This window comes from Fonsecaea pedrosoi, assembly GCF_000835455.1.
Source record: "Fonsecaea pedrosoi CBS 271.37 unplaced genomic scaffold supercont1.7, whole genome shotgun sequence".
NCBI classification, from domain to species: domain Eukaryota; kingdom Fungi; phylum Ascomycota; class Eurotiomycetes; order Chaetothyriales; family Herpotrichiellaceae; genus Fonsecaea; species Fonsecaea pedrosoi.
In genome coordinates, this window is record NW_013550609.1 from 1,854,165 (window position 1) to 1,870,836 (window position 16,672).

General features: G+C 53.0%; 7 protein-coding genes across 7 annotated transcripts; 3 read left to right on the forward strand and 4 right to left on the reverse strand.

Annotated features, from left to right (window-relative positions):
• Positions 1 to 1,532: 1,532 nt before the first annotated feature.
• Positions 1,533 to 3,236, forward strand: Z517_10732 (uncharacterized protein; the record flags this gene model as incomplete). The annotated part of the gene is made up of 2 exons (XM_013424341.1): positions 1,533 to 1,543; positions 1,598 to 3,236. The coding sequence occupies 2 exons, from the start codon at positions 1,533 to 1,535 to the stop codon at positions 3,234 to 3,236; spliced, it is 1,650 nt and encodes a 549-aa protein (XP_013279795.1).
• Positions 3,237 to 3,829: 593 nt separating this feature from the next.
• Positions 3,830 to 5,218, reverse strand: Z517_10733 (uncharacterized protein; the record flags this gene model as incomplete). The annotated part of the gene is made up of 1 exon (XM_013424342.1): positions 3,830 to 5,218. One exon carries the CDS (start codon positions 5,216 to 5,218, stop codon positions 3,830 to 3,832), a length of 1,389 nt encoding a protein of 462 aa, XP_013279796.1.
• A 619-nt stretch (positions 5,219 to 5,837) lies between these two features.
• On the reverse strand, positions 5,838 to 6,824 carry Z517_10734 (uncharacterized protein; the record flags this gene model as incomplete). The annotated part of the gene is made up of 1 exon (XM_013424343.1): positions 5,838 to 6,824. One exon carries the CDS (start codon positions 6,822 to 6,824, stop codon positions 5,838 to 5,840), a length of 987 nt encoding a protein of 328 aa, XP_013279797.1.
• A 747-nt stretch (positions 6,825 to 7,571) lies between these two features.
• Positions 7,572 to 8,732, forward strand: Z517_10735 (uncharacterized protein; the record flags this gene model as incomplete). The annotated part of the gene is made up of 1 exon (XM_013424344.1): positions 7,572 to 8,732. The coding sequence occupies one exon, from the start codon at positions 7,572 to 7,574 to the stop codon at positions 8,730 to 8,732; it is 1,161 nt and encodes a 386-aa protein (XP_013279798.1).
• Positions 8,733 to 9,086: 354 nt separating this feature from the next.
• On the reverse strand, positions 9,087 to 11,057 carry Z517_10736 (uncharacterized protein; the record flags this gene model as incomplete). Its single annotated transcript, XM_013424345.1, has 1 exon — positions 9,087 to 11,057. One exon carries the CDS (start codon positions 11,055 to 11,057, stop codon positions 9,087 to 9,089), a length of 1,971 nt encoding a protein of 656 aa, XP_013279799.1.
• A 2,155-nt stretch (positions 11,058 to 13,212) lies between these two features.
• Z517_10737 (RING-box protein 1A) lies at positions 13,213 to 13,747 on the reverse strand (the record flags this gene model as incomplete). The annotated part of the gene is made up of 4 exons (XM_013424346.1): positions 13,213 to 13,311; positions 13,364 to 13,434; positions 13,492 to 13,570; positions 13,622 to 13,747. The coding sequence occupies 4 exons, from the start codon at positions 13,745 to 13,747 to the stop codon at positions 13,213 to 13,215; spliced, it is 375 nt and encodes a 124-aa protein (XP_013279800.1).
• Positions 13,748 to 14,689: 942 nt separating this feature from the next.
• On the forward strand, positions 14,690 to 15,970 carry Z517_10738 (uncharacterized protein; the record flags this gene model as incomplete). Its single annotated transcript, XM_013424347.1, has 1 exon — positions 14,690 to 15,970. One exon carries the CDS (start codon positions 14,690 to 14,692, stop codon positions 15,968 to 15,970), a length of 1,281 nt encoding a protein of 426 aa, XP_013279801.1.
• Between the last annotated feature and the right edge of the window lie 702 nt (positions 15,971 to 16,672).

The window sequence follows — 16,672 nt, forward strand, 5'->3', positions numbered from 1 at the left end:
GTCCGAGACACGGCGAAGATCAATGAAGATGAAAATCATAACTTTGCTCGATGAAGATCGACAGGATGGGCGTGACGTGCGCGACTTTGCTCCTTTGGTCTCGCACATGGCGAATCAGCAGGGAGATAAACAATTTGCTTAAGGTTGTATCCCCCTTAAAAGAGTGTTTTGGGTATGATGAGCCCCTTTTTCTTCCAGGCTTTTTCTCTTTTGCGTTATCGTCCAATCTCTAACAGCGGACCTCGAGCCTATCGGTGGGCGGGGCCACCATGAGGCTTGATTGCAGCCGTAAATTGACGCGTATCGGGAAGCGCGATTTCAGGAAGGTGAAGGTGGAGCATGAGCCTCACACCGGCCAGGATGGTGCTATGATTGATTGTCGGACTGGTGTGAGGTGTGGCAGTCCGTGTACGAGTCTTTGTAGATAGGGAGGAAACCGGGAGAGCAGGGCGTCATCAGCTCGTAATCCCAGGGTGCCATTTGGTCCCCTCACAAACTAACTGTCCATGCCTAAAGCTGATGGAAAGAAATGATTGACGCGTCGAGACCTGGGGCGCAGTGCTTGCAGGGACGGGGGACAGAAGAGCTGAATACCGAATAGGTACATAAGGGCAGCTGAAGATCGTTGCTCCACCACTTCATGATACCGATGATAGAGGGGCAGTTAGCCAGAGATGTAAACGGCATATGGGTCGTTTGTGGAGGTGATGCGACTCCTGAGTTTATGAGTAGGTTTTTTGTCTGTATTGAAATGATTGTGTGAGACGAATAAAATAAACTGACGGTGAAGAAAGGTGGACAATGGGAACATGGATGAGGCTCCCAAGAATTGACGGGCTTTGGACTGCAGCGAATATCCTAGTGGCCCCCTCCCCTACCCCCCAGCAAGAAGCCAGGGTCGCTCAAAGGTGGTGGCTGTTAGTGGAACTCCCTAGGCTACTTGGCCACCACTAGGCATGTTATTTTTCTTAGGGCACCCTCCTAGGCGCGGGAGTCTAAAATGTCATCTGCAGGTGCATGTGGTGTGCCCGTAACAGGCTTTTAGCGGTGCCCATCTCCCCCAGTTTTCTCCCAAGGTTCAAAGTTGCCTTCTGCTCCCCTTTTGCCAGTCCGGCCCAGTGCCTGCCCTCCCTGTGCCTGCGGACTTTGCAAAATACTCAGCATCCTCGACTCTCGACTTTTGACCCTCAAATCCCTCAATCAACTAATCTTGACACCTCTCGCTGACGATTTGCCTCTCTATCTCGCTCTGCACGACCTGCACTGGACTGCACGCTTCGTGTAACAAACCACCTCGATCTCCATTGTTTGGATTTCGCCCAATCCCGTTGTCAACACGGCGAATTCTTCCTTGTTTGCGGCTGGCAACAAACGACCACCACCAGTTCTTCGTTGCCCTTTGTTTTGACCACTCCCACGACCAGATCCAGAAACCTCGCGTTCAAAGTCAACCCTTGTTAATGTCCTAATTCAACTAGAACCATAATTAAACCGTCAAAGTGGCAGCGACTACACTGACTGTTTCGCCAGTCATGGCAAACTCGTGAGTCCTCTCCCTCCCTGATCCCAGTCTGCCTGTTCTGACTTCCTTCAGCAGTTTTGCTACGGCATGGCGCTCCTTTTGGCATACCATGACCTCCAATGACCGTCATGCCTCCCACGACTCTCCTTACCGGACCGGTCAACACGTCCCCGTCGGTCAAAGTCGACATGCCCCCCTGACTTCGGTCGCAACCAGTGCCATTGAGTCGCACCAAGATCTCTGCCAGACATACCACGATGAAGCCAAACGACCCTCAGTCTCCTCTACTCAAGTTGCCCAGTCACCTGCCAGACCATACTCACCGGGTATGCGCTCTGTGTCGTCTCCTAAGCGCGCTGGACCCGATGAGGTGGTTTCCCACGGCGAGATCCAGATGCAGAACTTTGCCGACGGCGCACCACCTCCGCCACCGGTGGCTCACTCCTGGAAGAAGATCGACCGCTGGGCAGAAAAGAATTATCCAGAGCTTTGGGATCAGCTAGGCGAAGGGTGTACGCAGAACGACATCAACGAGCTGGAGCACGAGCTGAACATGTCCTTACCGCAAGACGTCCGCGAGTCCCTTGCCATCCATGACGGTCAAGAACGCGGTGGCAGACCGACTGGTATCATTTTCGGCTGCATGCTCCTCGACTGCGAAGAAATTGTCCAGGAATGGAAAAATTGGCAGATTGTCAACGAGGAGTATCTGAGCGGTGCACGAAAGTCCTCATACAGCTCCAAGGGTCTCACCAACGGCTCTTCCTCGTCAAGCCAGGCCAACGGCAATCGCTACTGGAGACAAGAATTGCTGGAGCGACAGGAATCGCAGCCCCCCAACGCCATTCAGAAGGCTTATGCTCATCCCAGTTGGATTGCACTCGCCAGAGATTGGGGCGGTAACAATATTGCCATCGATCTAGCGCCAGGCCCCATGGGCCGATGGGGTCAAGTCATTCTTTTCGGAAGAGACTACGATTGCAAATATGTTGTTGCGCGATCGTGGGCACACTTTCTGGCCACGGTGGCAGACGACCTGAGCACCGAGAAAGTCTTTGTGGATGAGGACACTGGCGAGCTGAAATTAAAAGAGTTCAAGACAGAGGCAGTCGAACCCCCTTATATGGATATTTTGCGCTGGCGAGCAGACCAGAAATATGGACGGAGAGGACCCAAACGGAGATCCCAGCCAGCAGGATTGAACAACAGCTCGGTGGCGCAGAACGGCCGGCACTCTCCCTATAACAGTCCCGTCGTGGGCGAGGATAGAGGTCGATCGCCTCACCGGTTTTCACGAGGAGCCGCGGGTAGCCCCAGACACACGGTCAGCAGCCCCCTTGCAAGAGTTCAAGAAGAGATTGCCCAGCCGCAAGCCGTTCGTCCTGGTGGAGATGTGGTCAGGGACTTTGCCGAAGCCGCGGAAGATTCTGTCAGTGAAGGCAAGAAAAGAGCGGCCCCTGCGCCCATCGATTCACAACTAGCCACTGCCGCCAAGCAAACGGGAGAGAAACTGGTCGATGTCTCGACACCGGCGTCCTTGAAGAGCGCAGATTCAAAGGACTTTCCCACCACTCGACTCACCCGTGTCCTTACAGCTGGCAACAACGAAACACAGGACGACAAACCGAAAGAACCTGAACCCGAACCCGAACCGGAAGTGAAGGGCTTGGGTGTCAACGGGATCGAGGGAGAAATGAAGACGGTGTCGATTTAATCATCCTAGCTTGTATGTTTTTGTTTTCGACAACAGCTTGGCTCGGTATAAATGACGTCCAACATCGCCTGGATACGGCGTTCTGGGACGCATTGAATAGTGTATGCAAGCATCAACAGACTTATTTATCATGGAAGGCGCTCTTTTACTACACAGCCCCGGCGTCTCTGGCTTTAATTGTCGAAAGCTATCCCTTTTTGGCAAATTCTGTGGGTGGGATCAGGTGAAGGAAGTTAACTTACTGTGTGGGCACAGTTGGTGTTGAATTGGTGGCAACCGATATTGCGGCTGGCAACGTACCAGAAAGCTCGATGACTCCTTTGGAGAGAACACGGCGCAACGCAGCGATCACAACACATTACCATGTAAAAAGAGGCCGGGTGAATATCTAGCTGTCTGGAAAGGGGGTGGAGAAGAGCACATCTGCAAAGAGAAGCGACCAACGTGGACAAGTGACGGATGACGTTGGAAGGACTGGAAACAGAGAAGACTCGTAGGCAATCCAAACCCACTCTCTTCCATTTTTATAAGGATTTGCCCGCTTCCTAGACCCCAATGGAATGTATATGAACGTCTATGCCTCCAGCTCGCCATCATTCCAGCACGATACAGAAATTATTCCTGCCCCCTCCGGGGTTGATCTCTCTCTTTTTGAACACGGTGTCGCCGCCACCATGGGTCCACTCGTCTCGGGCCCTGGGCCCGTCGAAGCGCCAGAGGCTGTAGTGCAGCTTGCGCGTCGTCTTTGTGTGCAGGTGTCGGTAGCCCAGCGAGTTGAGGATGGCGGCGAGGTGTGGTGGTGTGAGGTAGCGGCTGTTGTGGAGGCAGGGCAAGGGCAGGACGAGGAAGAGGCATGGGAGGAGTTGTGTTGGCACTGGTGTTGGAGCAGGAGGTTGTGAGTGGGAGTTGGAGTGTGGTTCAGAGTGTGACGATGGTGATGATGATGGTGATTTGCAGTGCGAGTGTGATGGTGATGGTGATGGTGACGATGACGATGACGGTGGCGCAAAGAACAACGTCGTGCGCTTCAGCATCGCCCCCCGCTGTCTCGCGTCCGGCACGTAGTTCAACACCAGACTAAGACTGAGCACGTCGTAATATCCCTCTCCTTCTCTGTCTCCTTCTCCCTCTTGTGGTGGCTGCTCGCCGTCCCTCACTGCGCCTTTGCTGCTGTTATTGCGTGCGACGCCTTCGCCGGGAAGCGGGAGCTGCATAAAGTCCATCTCCTCGATGCCCTCGGCCGTGCTGCGTAGATCGATGCGCCTCACGCGCGTGACGCCCTTGACGTTGAGGGCGTTTTGCGTGCTCAGCGCCCCGATCTCGAGGATTCTGATCGGGGACACGTTCGCTGGGGTCCCATGGGTGCCTAGAGCATGCCCATCATTCCCATAGCCATTCGAGTCGTCTGCCTCGCCCTCACCCTCATCCTCACCTTCGTCCCCATCTTCGTCGTCATCATCATCTTGGTGCTCCCGCCGCCGGGGTTTCTGCGTCCTCGACACCCTCCCCTCCTTCACGCGTCTCTCACGCCGCGACCGGCGCAAAGCATCCTTGCGCGAATCAAGTTCCCGCTCCAGCCAACGGACCAACACACGGCTGGAATCACCTCCACGCTCGGCGCTCTGGCCCGTCCGGCTCGCAAGCTGGTACGACTTCAGGCCGCCCTGGGCGGCGATCTGGGCCTCGATCTGACGGACCTCGTCGACGTCGTCGCGCGCGCGGGCACGCGCGAGCCGCTTCTGGAGTAAATGGTGCGTGTTGATCAGGGTGCGGGTGTGTTTTGACGAGAGGGACAGAGGTGCTGCCGCTGCCGCTGCCGCTGCCGTGGGTACCGCCGTCTTTGTCGTCTTTGTCGGCTGTGCCCTAGTAGAGCCGAGGAGGAGGGGTGGCCGGGTCGATTTCAGAGATGACGGCGCCTTAGGTTTCGCCTTGCTCTTGCTCTTGGTATTGTTGCGTCGTCGCGGACCCTGGAGAGAGGCCATCCTGGACCACTCATCTCATGATCTGACTTCAATACATACGAGGGATGTACACTCGCGGCAGAAGCCCGCGAATCACTCGTATGTATAGGGCACCGCTTTGCCTTGGGTTGAGCGACCGTAGTCTGTCTTGTGGCGCTGTGCGCTGGATTCTCGTGTGTATTCTCGTCCTTGTGTGTTGCTAAATACTCTTTCGTGAAAGAAGTTCCCCGGTGTGAAAACCCACGTTTGTAGTGGCCAATCACGGTCTTTGATATGGACCGGGGAGGCGCAAACTGCCACATTGGGGAAGATTTATTTTACTCCATTATAAGATGCCTACCTAATGCCATAGAGATAGAGGGCGCCTAAAGTGATCGCGACGCGACGGAATACAACAGTAAGACAGCACTTCATTCTGTGCCAATGTGTGAGCTTTTTGTCTTAACTGATTATTAATGCCTGAGTACAGGGTTCCCTTCCCACAGTAAGCAAGCCTGGTATCATTGATATCTCCGAGCCTTTAACCAGAGAACAGCCTCTGAACTCCTGTCGTTCTGCTCATATTATACATTCACCCTGGGGTCGTCACTCGTGATTATTTGTATGCGGGCCCTTAGAACCATATCCAGTCCACGCTGTATCATAGCCGGCGCCGTTTTTGCTCACTTTGCTCTAGCCTCGTCGAATCCGATGTGGTTATCTCTTTTCGCTTGGAACCGTCCTTTATCGAAGCATCCCACTTCTTCCACGGGTTGGGATCCTTGGGGGGCGGATTTGATTGTTGCCTTTTTGAGCTGTTGAAGGGATTCTCCTTCATAACCTTCTTCTGAGCAATTTTGAACACGTTCCCCTTTGTCGGCGCATTCTCTTTCTCGGACGATGTTTCTTTTTTGAAAGAGAGGAGAGGAGTTGGCGAGTTGGTTGTCTCGGGTGCCTTTTTCTTGACTTTGAAATCAAGCACGATTTTCTCTCCCTGCTCTCGCTTGATACCTTCGCCTACATTCTCCCCGTCGTCTTCTCCGTCCTCCTTGTCGTCTGTAGCATCTCCCAACCCTTGACTCTTTGCCTTGCGGATCTGTTGTTCTATCATCCGTTGTTCACGAAGTTCATCGCCTCGGTCTTGTCGTTCCTTCTTTCGAATCGCCTCCTGGCGCCGGAGTGCCTCGGGACTATTGTCAATCCAACTGATTGTGAGCCCACTTGCGCCGGTCTTGCTTTCGTTTTTCTCATCCTCGTCCACGCGACATATCCCTTCTCTGCCCAGATACTTCGCAAATTCGGTCAGACTATTCCACTTTGTCGCATTCATATGAATATGTTCCTTGTTTGAAATATATTCTTGATAGAAGTGGTTCACGTTGACCTTTTTCTCCCCGTGGCCCGTCCGCAGGAGTTGTATGAAGTCGCGGAGGAACTGGTTGGAAAAGTCGTTAATAGCTTTCCGAGGATCTTCGCCGATCAGCTGCATTTGGCGGACGTGGGATTCCGAGGCGACATGGCACTTGAAACCGTTTTCATCTCGCATTTGCCGCTGACACGCTTGACAGTACCATCGCAACCGCTGAAGGCCTTTCGCCTTCATCTGGTTAGCGATGTGCTTCGTTGATCCTACTTCGGCTCGAGGCATGATTGTGGTGGTACAGGGAGTGGGCTAGGGAAATGGTAGGGATGCGCAGACAACAGAGTGAGCAGTATCATCAAAGAGCGACGACGAAGGGAAGTTCTGGATTGCAGGCGATGAGGAGGCGAAGTGAGGCTATTGCCAAGACAGCCTCGTCACATGATTCAGTCACGTGTAGCTGACTAATATGACGAGGCTGATAAGCATTAACTCAACCCAGAAACAATCCTCTACAAGTACAAGTCAGTACACTGACTCCGCGAATACCACCTTCCGAGGACTCTTCAAACTGCTGTGCAGAATCCAGGGACATTTCACTTCGGGACACACCGATCAAGGACTGAAATGCACACGTGAGGTCTGACAAATCGAAGTTCGTCGAGAACCAATCAGGGGTCGATGACTGCAGTGCATAACAGATTTCTAACGCTCGTATCGTCGACTGTCGGGTCTGATATCTAACAGATATGCAAGAACATGGGCAGATTATACTGTCGTTGTGCATATCGTAGATTTGGAGCGAATAGCATGGATGGAAATCATGATGGCGACATTTGGAGAAACACTGACACAATCAATCCGCTTCACTATGTGACCGTCTTCCAATGCTCCTGATAAAGGGCGATTGTTGGTAATGGCCCCCCTTGATGCTGTATCGTGCCTCTCAATTGACTACGCCGAGAACTTCACGGTAGATCTTTTCGCCTTGCCCACTGATAAACACTATACCCTCAGACGTCGTCAATATCAACCATGTCAGCAACTATTACTGACACAAAGGCTTCAACGGCCAATGGAGTTGCAGACCCTCAGCAGTATGACTATAGCAATCTCAAACCCTACGTGCACCCGCCGGTGACAAAGGCAGATCTGCCCTGGGCAGAACTCGTTACGCTTGATCTTGAGGACTTTGGCCGCCCAGGCGGCAAAGAGCGGCTGGCCAAGCAGCTGGAACACGCCGTCCACCACGTCGGGTTCTTCTACGTCAAGAACTTTGGCCTGTCTCAGGAGGAGGTCGACCGGCAATTCACGCTGGCGCAGAACTTCTTCGAGCTGCCTGTGTCGGAGAAGGAAAAGTACGAGGTGCGCTATGCCGAGGCCGACTACAACGGCTGGAGACGGCCGGGACGCTCGCTGCAGTCCAAAGCGCGGGACAACGTCGAGATGCTCAACTTCCCCAAGTTCACAAAGGACTTTGTCGGCAAGTACGACTATCCCGACCTGATCAAGGCCCACCTGGGTGAGATCGAGGCGTTTCAGCGCGCCCTCCACGCCAACGTGGTGCTCCCGCTCCTGCGCCTCTTCGCCATCGTCCTGCAACTCCCCGACGAGGAGTACCTGGCCAAACAGCACACGTACGACAAGAAGAGCGAGGACCATTTTCGATACATGCTCTACTACCCGCGCACCGAGGAGGAGTGGGCCGCGAGCGACTACGGCAGAGGGGGCGGACACACCGACCTGGGCACCGTGACGCTGCTGTTCCGCCAGCCCGTGGCCGGCCTGCAAATCCTCGGCGAAGACGGCAACTGGACGTACGTGTCGGCGCAGCCGGGCACTATCACGGTGAACCTCGCCGACACTATCTCGCACCTCACGGGCGGCTGGCTCAAGAGCTCGGTGCACCGCGTCGTCGCGCCCCCCGAGGACCAGCGCCAGTACAAACGCACCGGGCTGCTGTACTTTGCCCGCCCGCACAACGACACGTTGCTGGTCCCCATCACGGACTCGCCTGTGCTGGAAAAGGCCGGCGTCAAACCCAGATTCGACCAGATCGTCACCATGGAGCAGTGGGTCAAGGCGAAGCAGACGCTGCAGCTGAATCCGGACATTGCGGCCAAGAGGTGGGCCGAACGGGGAGACGGAACAGTCGAGGTTCTCGCAGGGTTCCGAGACCAGAAGTACAAGTCATAGACCCGGTGATGGCTTGTGTGCCATTGCTGTCTGTATCCTCGTAGTCCTTTGTCATAGCGCGAAAGCGTATGGACCATGAAGCAGACAAGAGGATGGCTGAACTCTATTCAATATAATCCATGACTATCACACCCTAACTCAATAAACTATAAGATTCTATACACGACTCTATCCCATCTCTGAGAATGCGTCAACAGATCAACGTACCGATCCCCCTCTTCTGTACCAACATAACTTCTGTCTCTCTAACAATGTGTCTAACCAAAGCCAGACTTGAATCCACCAAAGTGAGCAAGTACAACGACAAAACACGCACTCAAGGAACATATAGCAGCGCAAGAAGTGTCCCAGGTGCTAGATGGCTCTCAATCGTCTTGCAAGGCACAAGCTCATCACGACAAACACTCCAATCCCTCCAAGGATACCAAAGAACCAGTACAAGCCGTCGGTATTCATGCCGGGGACATTGACGTTCATGCCGAACAGACCCGTGATCAGGTTCAAGGGCACAAGAATGGTGGCCAAGACCGTAATCTTTGCCAGGTTTTTGTTGGTGTGGTTACCCTTCAAGATGTTGTCGACATTGAGCTGGGCCAGGTAGTTTGCATGCGACCGAGAAAGCATCTTCTCCACGTGGCCCAGGTTCGACATCATCGTCACAACGTGATCCTGAATATCGCCCAGGTACAGCCCAATGTCGCCACGAGGCGTCATCTGGTACTGGTCGTTGCAGCGCTTCGCGAAGCCTTTGATGACGTCCGCTTTGCCGCCCAAAAGCCGCATCATATTAAGAACGCGCTTGCGGCATTCGCCAATCTGCCTCAGTAGGGCTAAGAAGTCGTCCTCGCGCGCAATAAACACCTGGTCCTCAATATTCTCCGATTCTTGCTCTGCGTCACGGATGATAGGCGCAAAAGAATCGACGATATCGTCGATCATGGCGTAACAGATGTAATCAGGTCCTAGTGAGAGGAAATCACCAAGCTTCGCGATACGCTTGCGCACGTTCTTCGGGTGTGGATTAGGGCTGTAGCTGAAGCTCAACACCCCATCAGCACAGACGACAATATAGATGTGGATTGGATCGAGAAAGTCTTCGTCGCCTTTGTCCATGTTGAACGACCTGAAGCAGACAAAGTAATATTGAGAGAACAACTCGACTTTTTCACGAGCCTCTTGTGTCTCAATATCCTCTTGCGTGAGGCGATGGATCTTGAAGGCCCTGCAGAGGACAGCAAGCTCGGCTTTGGTGGGGTTGAGGACGTCAAGCCACCATACGCCACCATCGGGTCCAAATTCGAACAGATCACGAAACGTGGTGGTGCCATCGGCGACGAAATCACCCAGCTTCTTAGCACGTTGGCCTTGAGTGAGTTCAGACGTAAATAGGAAGAATCTGTCCACGGGCTGTGGTGCAACATGATTTCGTTGGATTGTGACCTCCTCTTCGGACGAGAAAACCTGATCGTGGTTTGAATCGTGCTGTACTGTGGGCTTCTCATAAAAGCATTCCCCATTGAGAACGGCATTGGGTTCTCCAGTGTTGGTTTTCCGAAGGTCCACAAAGGCCCTGTGGTCACTTGAGACTTCAGTAATCTGATCATCCGGAATTTTGCCCTGTGCACAGAGGGCGACAAATTCCTCGAGCTCCTCGAAATCGATCTTGTAGGTCTTCCCGGGCTCCTCGTCGGTAGGGAAGGTCACATCCTCGCTGGCGTCCTTGTCTGTGCGTTGGGTAAGAGCAGGAGGAATGCTGATATTACTCAGCGTCGGACGTCGTTGGGCGGTGCCATTCGAATAGGCGCGATTTCGGAAAGTCTCTAGGAGGGAGGACGCATGACTTTCGGCAGTGTTGGCGCGTTGTCGGCGACGGGGCTCGGCGAATGCTTCAATCGAGTTCGCAGGGGAAGTCGATCGGGAGGATGAGCTCTCTCGTGAACGATCATTTCGGGGAACACGGGTACGGCCATCGCGGTTATTCGTGAACCTCCTGGCATGAAGTGACGGTCGTCTGACACTGCTTTGGGGTCCGTCAAATTCCGCATCGCTTTTGTCGTCGTCTTCAATGGCATTCTCAAAGTCGCGGGCGATTGGGTGCCTCTCTTGTTCCCGTGTCTTCAGCAACGCGTTGTCCACAGAGATCAAGTCTCGTTCCTCCAGAGGGCTTGGTTTCGGCGTCGGAACTTGTAGCTCGACCGCGGGCACAGTCAGAGTAACATGCGCCGGGGGGACCCCCAGAGTGCTTCGGTGGTCGTCCAGCTCTGGAGCTGGGGTGCTATAGCGGCTGTCCATCTTCTCTTCTGGCGACGATCCAGACGACGACATAGTGAGCACTTCTCTTTTGGTACAGACTCTGACAGCCTCGTTGGCACTGTCCCCAGTGCCGGTAATGCGCTAGCTATGCCACTTTGTAAGATTCGATGGCGACTGAGTTGCCAGCTGTGGTGAGAAGTTTCGCCAGGGTTTCCAAACAACCAGTACCGTCTCTTTTCAATTAATCAATAGCAGTAGTTCCCCAGGCCAGGTATGGCCAGGGACAGGTTCGCAGCTCCGAAGGGCCAGTTACGGGGGTCGAGTTGTAGCGCCGGTGAAAACCATGCAGGAGGTTCCTAGCAAAGGGCGAATGAAGGAGGAGAAGACTGTAGAGCCCGCCAACTTGAAGGCCGGAGGAGAATTAAAGTCGTTGTCGAGCGCCAGGGTGGAAGGTCGGAAAACAGAGATAGGAAAGACTGTGAAACAGCCTTCCTATGCCTTTTGAAGAATCGACAGGTGGGATTTCTGGAGGAGCGGATAGATCAAGACTCGGACAGACAAGTCGGCCAGTCCAAAGAGTCAGCGTTGGATAGACGAGCGGATGGAGTAGAGTTGGAGGTGTGAGAGAAGAGCGATATGTCACAGTGCCTCTTCCTGCAATATACAGCCACTGGATGAGATTGCGTCCAGCGGAAGTCAAGAGAGATATAAAGGGCCACGAGAGGGAAAAAAATGTGCGAAAAGGTGGGGAGAAGTTCAGTTGCTATTATGCAACTTTTCGATGTCACTGGGGAAAATGGGAAGAGATGAGGGAAGAAAATGCGCTGATTATGGGTAACAAGTCCTCAAGAGAAAAAAATGGACGAAGTAGAAGAACCAGACTGCAGGGGGAGGGGTTGGGTGGGTAGACGGAACCAGAATGCTCACCAACCAAAGCGACACGAAACTCAGCAAAGTGTAAGGATTAGTGGGCATTTGGGCATGGCACCCCTAGCCGAGAGGCATTTTTCACCCCCCAGGGAGCCGAGAGAGGACCCCGTAGGCTGCTCGGATTCGCCCGTGGCGCCCAGGACAGCCTATCACGCCCCCGATTCCCTCTGCGGTCAATCGCCTAGATCTACATGGGTGTCTAGGTTCCCCCCTGCTGTCTTCTTTTTTCTTAACCAAACTGGTTAAGGTCACGTCTGGTTTAGGCATGGAGGACCTCGTGAGGGGTCACCCAAGCCTGGAGTCTCCGGAGCTTGTTTTGAAGCCAAGTATCATCACAACACAACTGGAGGCCACGTTTGGTCTTTGCTCACACCACATCATATCAACCAAAGTCTCTCCGATCAACCCAGGAACCTTCTCCAACAAGTGAAATCAATTGCCAATCTCGCGAGGTGATCAGGGCATTGACTATGGACGCGGTCATTTCGCAGCTGCAAGACCTTTTCGAAGGTCAAATCGTATGTCCGGAAACAATCAGCCTATACACCCTCATTCTCCCCCCTCTCAGCTCATCTAAAACCTGCGTTTCCCGATTCTGACTCGCTGCGACCAGGATTTTGACGGTCAGCGTCTTGCGGAGCGAATTTCCTCTGCCGTCCTCACCATCTCCTCCGTAAGGCTGCAGTACCTCCCCATATTGGAGTCCCTCTAGGACCGGGTCACGTCTCGTTCAATGCTGATGATTAACACACTTGCAGATTCTTGCTCTTATTATGGGCTTTATTGATCAAGACATCTATTTGACCATGTGGATCGGATTGGCAGGAGTCGTGCTTGCAATGTTCTTCGTTGTTCCTCCCTGGCCTGCTTACAATCGACATCCGCAACCCTGGCTAGGTTCTAAGTCTGTATTGCCACCAGGAGGCATAGTGGTGGGAACAGAAGCAAGATGAGAATGTCCGTGAATATTCCACGAACAAGTTTGGCAGGTCATAACGTTCTCATGTTATTATTGGCCTCATTCTCTTGCCTAATGCCAGACTCAATTCTCCGATGGTCATGGTTGCCATGCTCGCATTTAGCCATCAAAATCATCAAAGCTTTCTCCCAGCATCAATCATTCAGCCGCTCCAAAGTACCACACGCGAGGCCTCAGTCGCTTGCTTGGCCTCCACTCTTCCATGCGGCGGTGCGTGCCTCTGTAAAAACTGCTGGGCGCAGCGTTATTCTCCATTCAAAGCTATGACCCCTTTTAAGGATATCTAGGATGTGTTTCATAGTTTGGTCAAGTCATTATTTAGCGGCCGTATTTCTGGAATTCCCAGTCTCGATTGTCCAACGGACACACTTGTCGAGTCTTGAGCCAGCGGGAGATGCAGTGAAAGTGGAAGGCGTGCTGAATGACACCGTCAATGGTTTGATCAAACGGTCATGGCTGATATCCTCACATTGCAAATTCCCCATGCAACTGTACATTCCTCTGTCGTAGCTGCGCCCTGGTTTGCCTGGCATTCAATGCCTGTGGTATTATTAGCGAAGGGGGGCCAACGTGTCTGAGGTCAGAGCTATCGCTCACAAAGATCCATAATGTGGTTTCTGCAGATGGCGCAGTTGTCGACAACAATATCCCATGCCCATAGGGCGACCGCATTCCACTAGAATATATCAGTATCATGGTGAATCGAACTCCGTGTGATCTATCCCACCTTCTTGACTTCAAATCTCTTCTTAGGCTCGCCGCCCTCAGTAACTCCTGATTTTGAGGTCTTCGCAGTGGCTTTGGTCTTAGAGTCGGAAGGTGTAGCAGCGTCTGCCATTTCAACGTCCGCCATTTAGATGTCTAGGAATGTTGTCGTGTTGTTTATAGTCGGGGGGTATGGAGATGCGGGGAGGATGGTGAGAACGGAAAGAGGTTCGATGGGGTTGTGGACGGGACCGTCGAGCGAACTGGTTGGGTCAGGTTCGGACACACGGAAACAACTCTGGATCAAGGGAACATCAAAGGAACTGACTGATGAAGCAGAAATCAAAGGTGTTCAGGTCAAACTGCGGAGTTGATGGACGAGCACGACACAAGGCTGAAGTGAAGGAATGGCTGAGGATGATTCCCGAACCAAGATTGGTCACAGCAGCGCCGCCTCGCAGCCTGGTTGACTTGGCCTTTGACTGGCTTGACTGACTGGCTGAGGACCTGGGGTGGCGACAATAATGCGGCTGGTCCCCCTTTGACCCTCTGCCCTCTGTCACGCCCTGCACGCCCTCGCCGCCCAGCCGCAGCACTGCCCTGGGCGCCGCCCTCCCAACCCTCTTATTTCTCAGTCCTTCCTCCGTCCTGTCGCAGGCTCCTGCGTCACCCAAACTCATTCGCTGTTCTCTGTCTCTTTACCCTATCTGCGCGGTTCACCAATCTGGTTCAACAGTATCTTCATTTCTATCAATACAACCATACATTCCAGACCAATACTCTGCCTTAGGGATAGAATTGGTCCTTCGCGCCCCGGATACTACACGACGTTCAGACAATGAACACTTACACTTCAACCTTCAGCCTCATCTCACACCAACCACGACGACCTACTCTGAGACCCTACGCTTCGCCACACCGTAAACGCTCAAGATAGACGCCCACCAATACATCGTGCGGTCTCTTTGTCCCTCTTGCGCAGTTCAATATTCGTATATCTCTGAGCGTTCTGCATTTCATTATTCCTTGATCTACTCAGGTCCTGGGCTGCCGATTTCATCAGGCCCATCGAAACCCTCTTACAAACACAATGTCTGCTGTGGCTACGACTCCGTTGCCTCAAGCTCCTCGAGCTCCTCGCCGTTCAGGCAGGAAATCCCGACCATCGGACGCCCGTGACAGCGCTGCAGCACCAGCCGCGCCAGTTCCAGGTGTGCAGCGCAACCCCTCCCCCACTACTACAAACACAACAAAGAATGGCATCAAAGGTCAACACCGCAAACCTCCACAAGGCAATAACACGTCACAGACGGAAGGGAAACATGGCAACTATCAACAGGAAAAGACCAAAGCAACGCCGACACCCATGAAACCAGTTGCGTACGCTGGATCTGCTTTCCAACAATCCCCAGCCCCTTCAGCTCTTCCTCTTCCGAGTTTCTACTCCAAATCTCTACCCTCCACGAGCTCCATACCACAACAAGTCCCTGTACCAGAAGGCGCTAGCTCTCGCGAGTCTTCGGTTACACCAGGTGATGAATCACCTAGCAAGCGAGAATCAACTCCATGTGACTTCCTTTTTGAAGCTGCCCGACAAGCAAGAGCCACTCCTCGCGGTGAGAGCCCTGCTGCACGTTCTGGCAGTCTCTCTGTTGTCAATGGAAGCCCTGCTTCTCAGTCTCCCGCACCCCGAGAGGGAGATCCCATGTTCCCCTTTGAGCTGGAAGGTGGTGGCAATCCTGGAGAGGATGGTTCGGCCTTTGCTACTCCTTACAAAGATCGCATAGAGGCTCTGCGGTCCACAAAATCGACGTCTGCAGGAGGCAGGAGCATGGATGAAAACGAACGCAAAGCGAAATCCGAGGCACTGAAGCAGTTACTCATGAAATCAAGCGGTCGCGAAAACGGCGTCAGCATTGATTCCGTCACTGATACTAACCCATTCAATGCCAGAGCCCCGTACAGCTCCCTTCCGCAGGGCCAAGCGCGCTCCAGCTCGAACCCTGGCACACCAGTATACATGCATGAGAATTCTACATATCATCCTCCCCAGAACTTTAGTCCTGCGGGGTACCCGTTTCCAGGTGGTCAGATGTATACCCCAAAGCGAACGAACTCTTCGCGACTTCGACATGTCTACGGAGCACAGAGCGAGCCTGAGTACGCCGAATTGTCGTCCGATAGCGCAGTAACGCCGCCAACGGCTTCGCGAACACATGCTTCTCGTCAACAGCCTCAGTATCCTCAGTATACTACAGGGCCATCCGCGACCCACCCGCAGATGCCAACTCATCGATCTAAGCCGAGTGCGCAACAACTTGAGGACGATTTGAGAAGAGTACTAAAGCTGGACCTTACGTCTCGAGGATGACTCATTCCGAGCGCAGCGTCATATGACATCTAGGCAAACTAAAACAGAGCAAGGGCTAGATCAATGTACAAAGACTCCATGGTTTTGATGATCTTCATGAGACGAATCGGGTCAGGGCGGCATGGGTTTGTCAGTATTGGGTTGGTTCACCTGGTGGTTTACTGGCTCGGAAGTTGTCTTTTGAAAGATCATATCATGGAGCAGATTTGGAAAGTATGGAAACTAGAGACTGGTCATTCTTTTGAGGTGGATTTCATTTGTTTTCCGAGGGATGATGGTGCTGGCCACGTACAAACCTTCATACCTAACGAGGGCTTTTATATTTGTGGACAAGTGTTAATTCTCGGATATATCTTTCGCTCAAGACCACGAAGAGTCTCCTCATCAAACTGTGCGTGGACGTAGTAACTTTGACGTGACTTTGACTCCCTAAACCTAGGGGACATGCCTTGAGGTTTACCATCCTCGCATAATTTCTACAGAGAAACCCCCGAGCAACGCCGGACCATCCGATACAAGTTCGCACCTTTGTTGGATTAGCTCCCAGCGCTTAAATGAGGGAGAAAAGACGTGAGATGTCTCCGGGCTGTGTTATCATTCGTAGATGACTGTGCCGTCCATCTGCTTGCCCCACGGGCTATGTATGCCATTGAAGGACTCTTATAGAGTTGATACTCGTGGGTGAATGCTCATCAATCATTC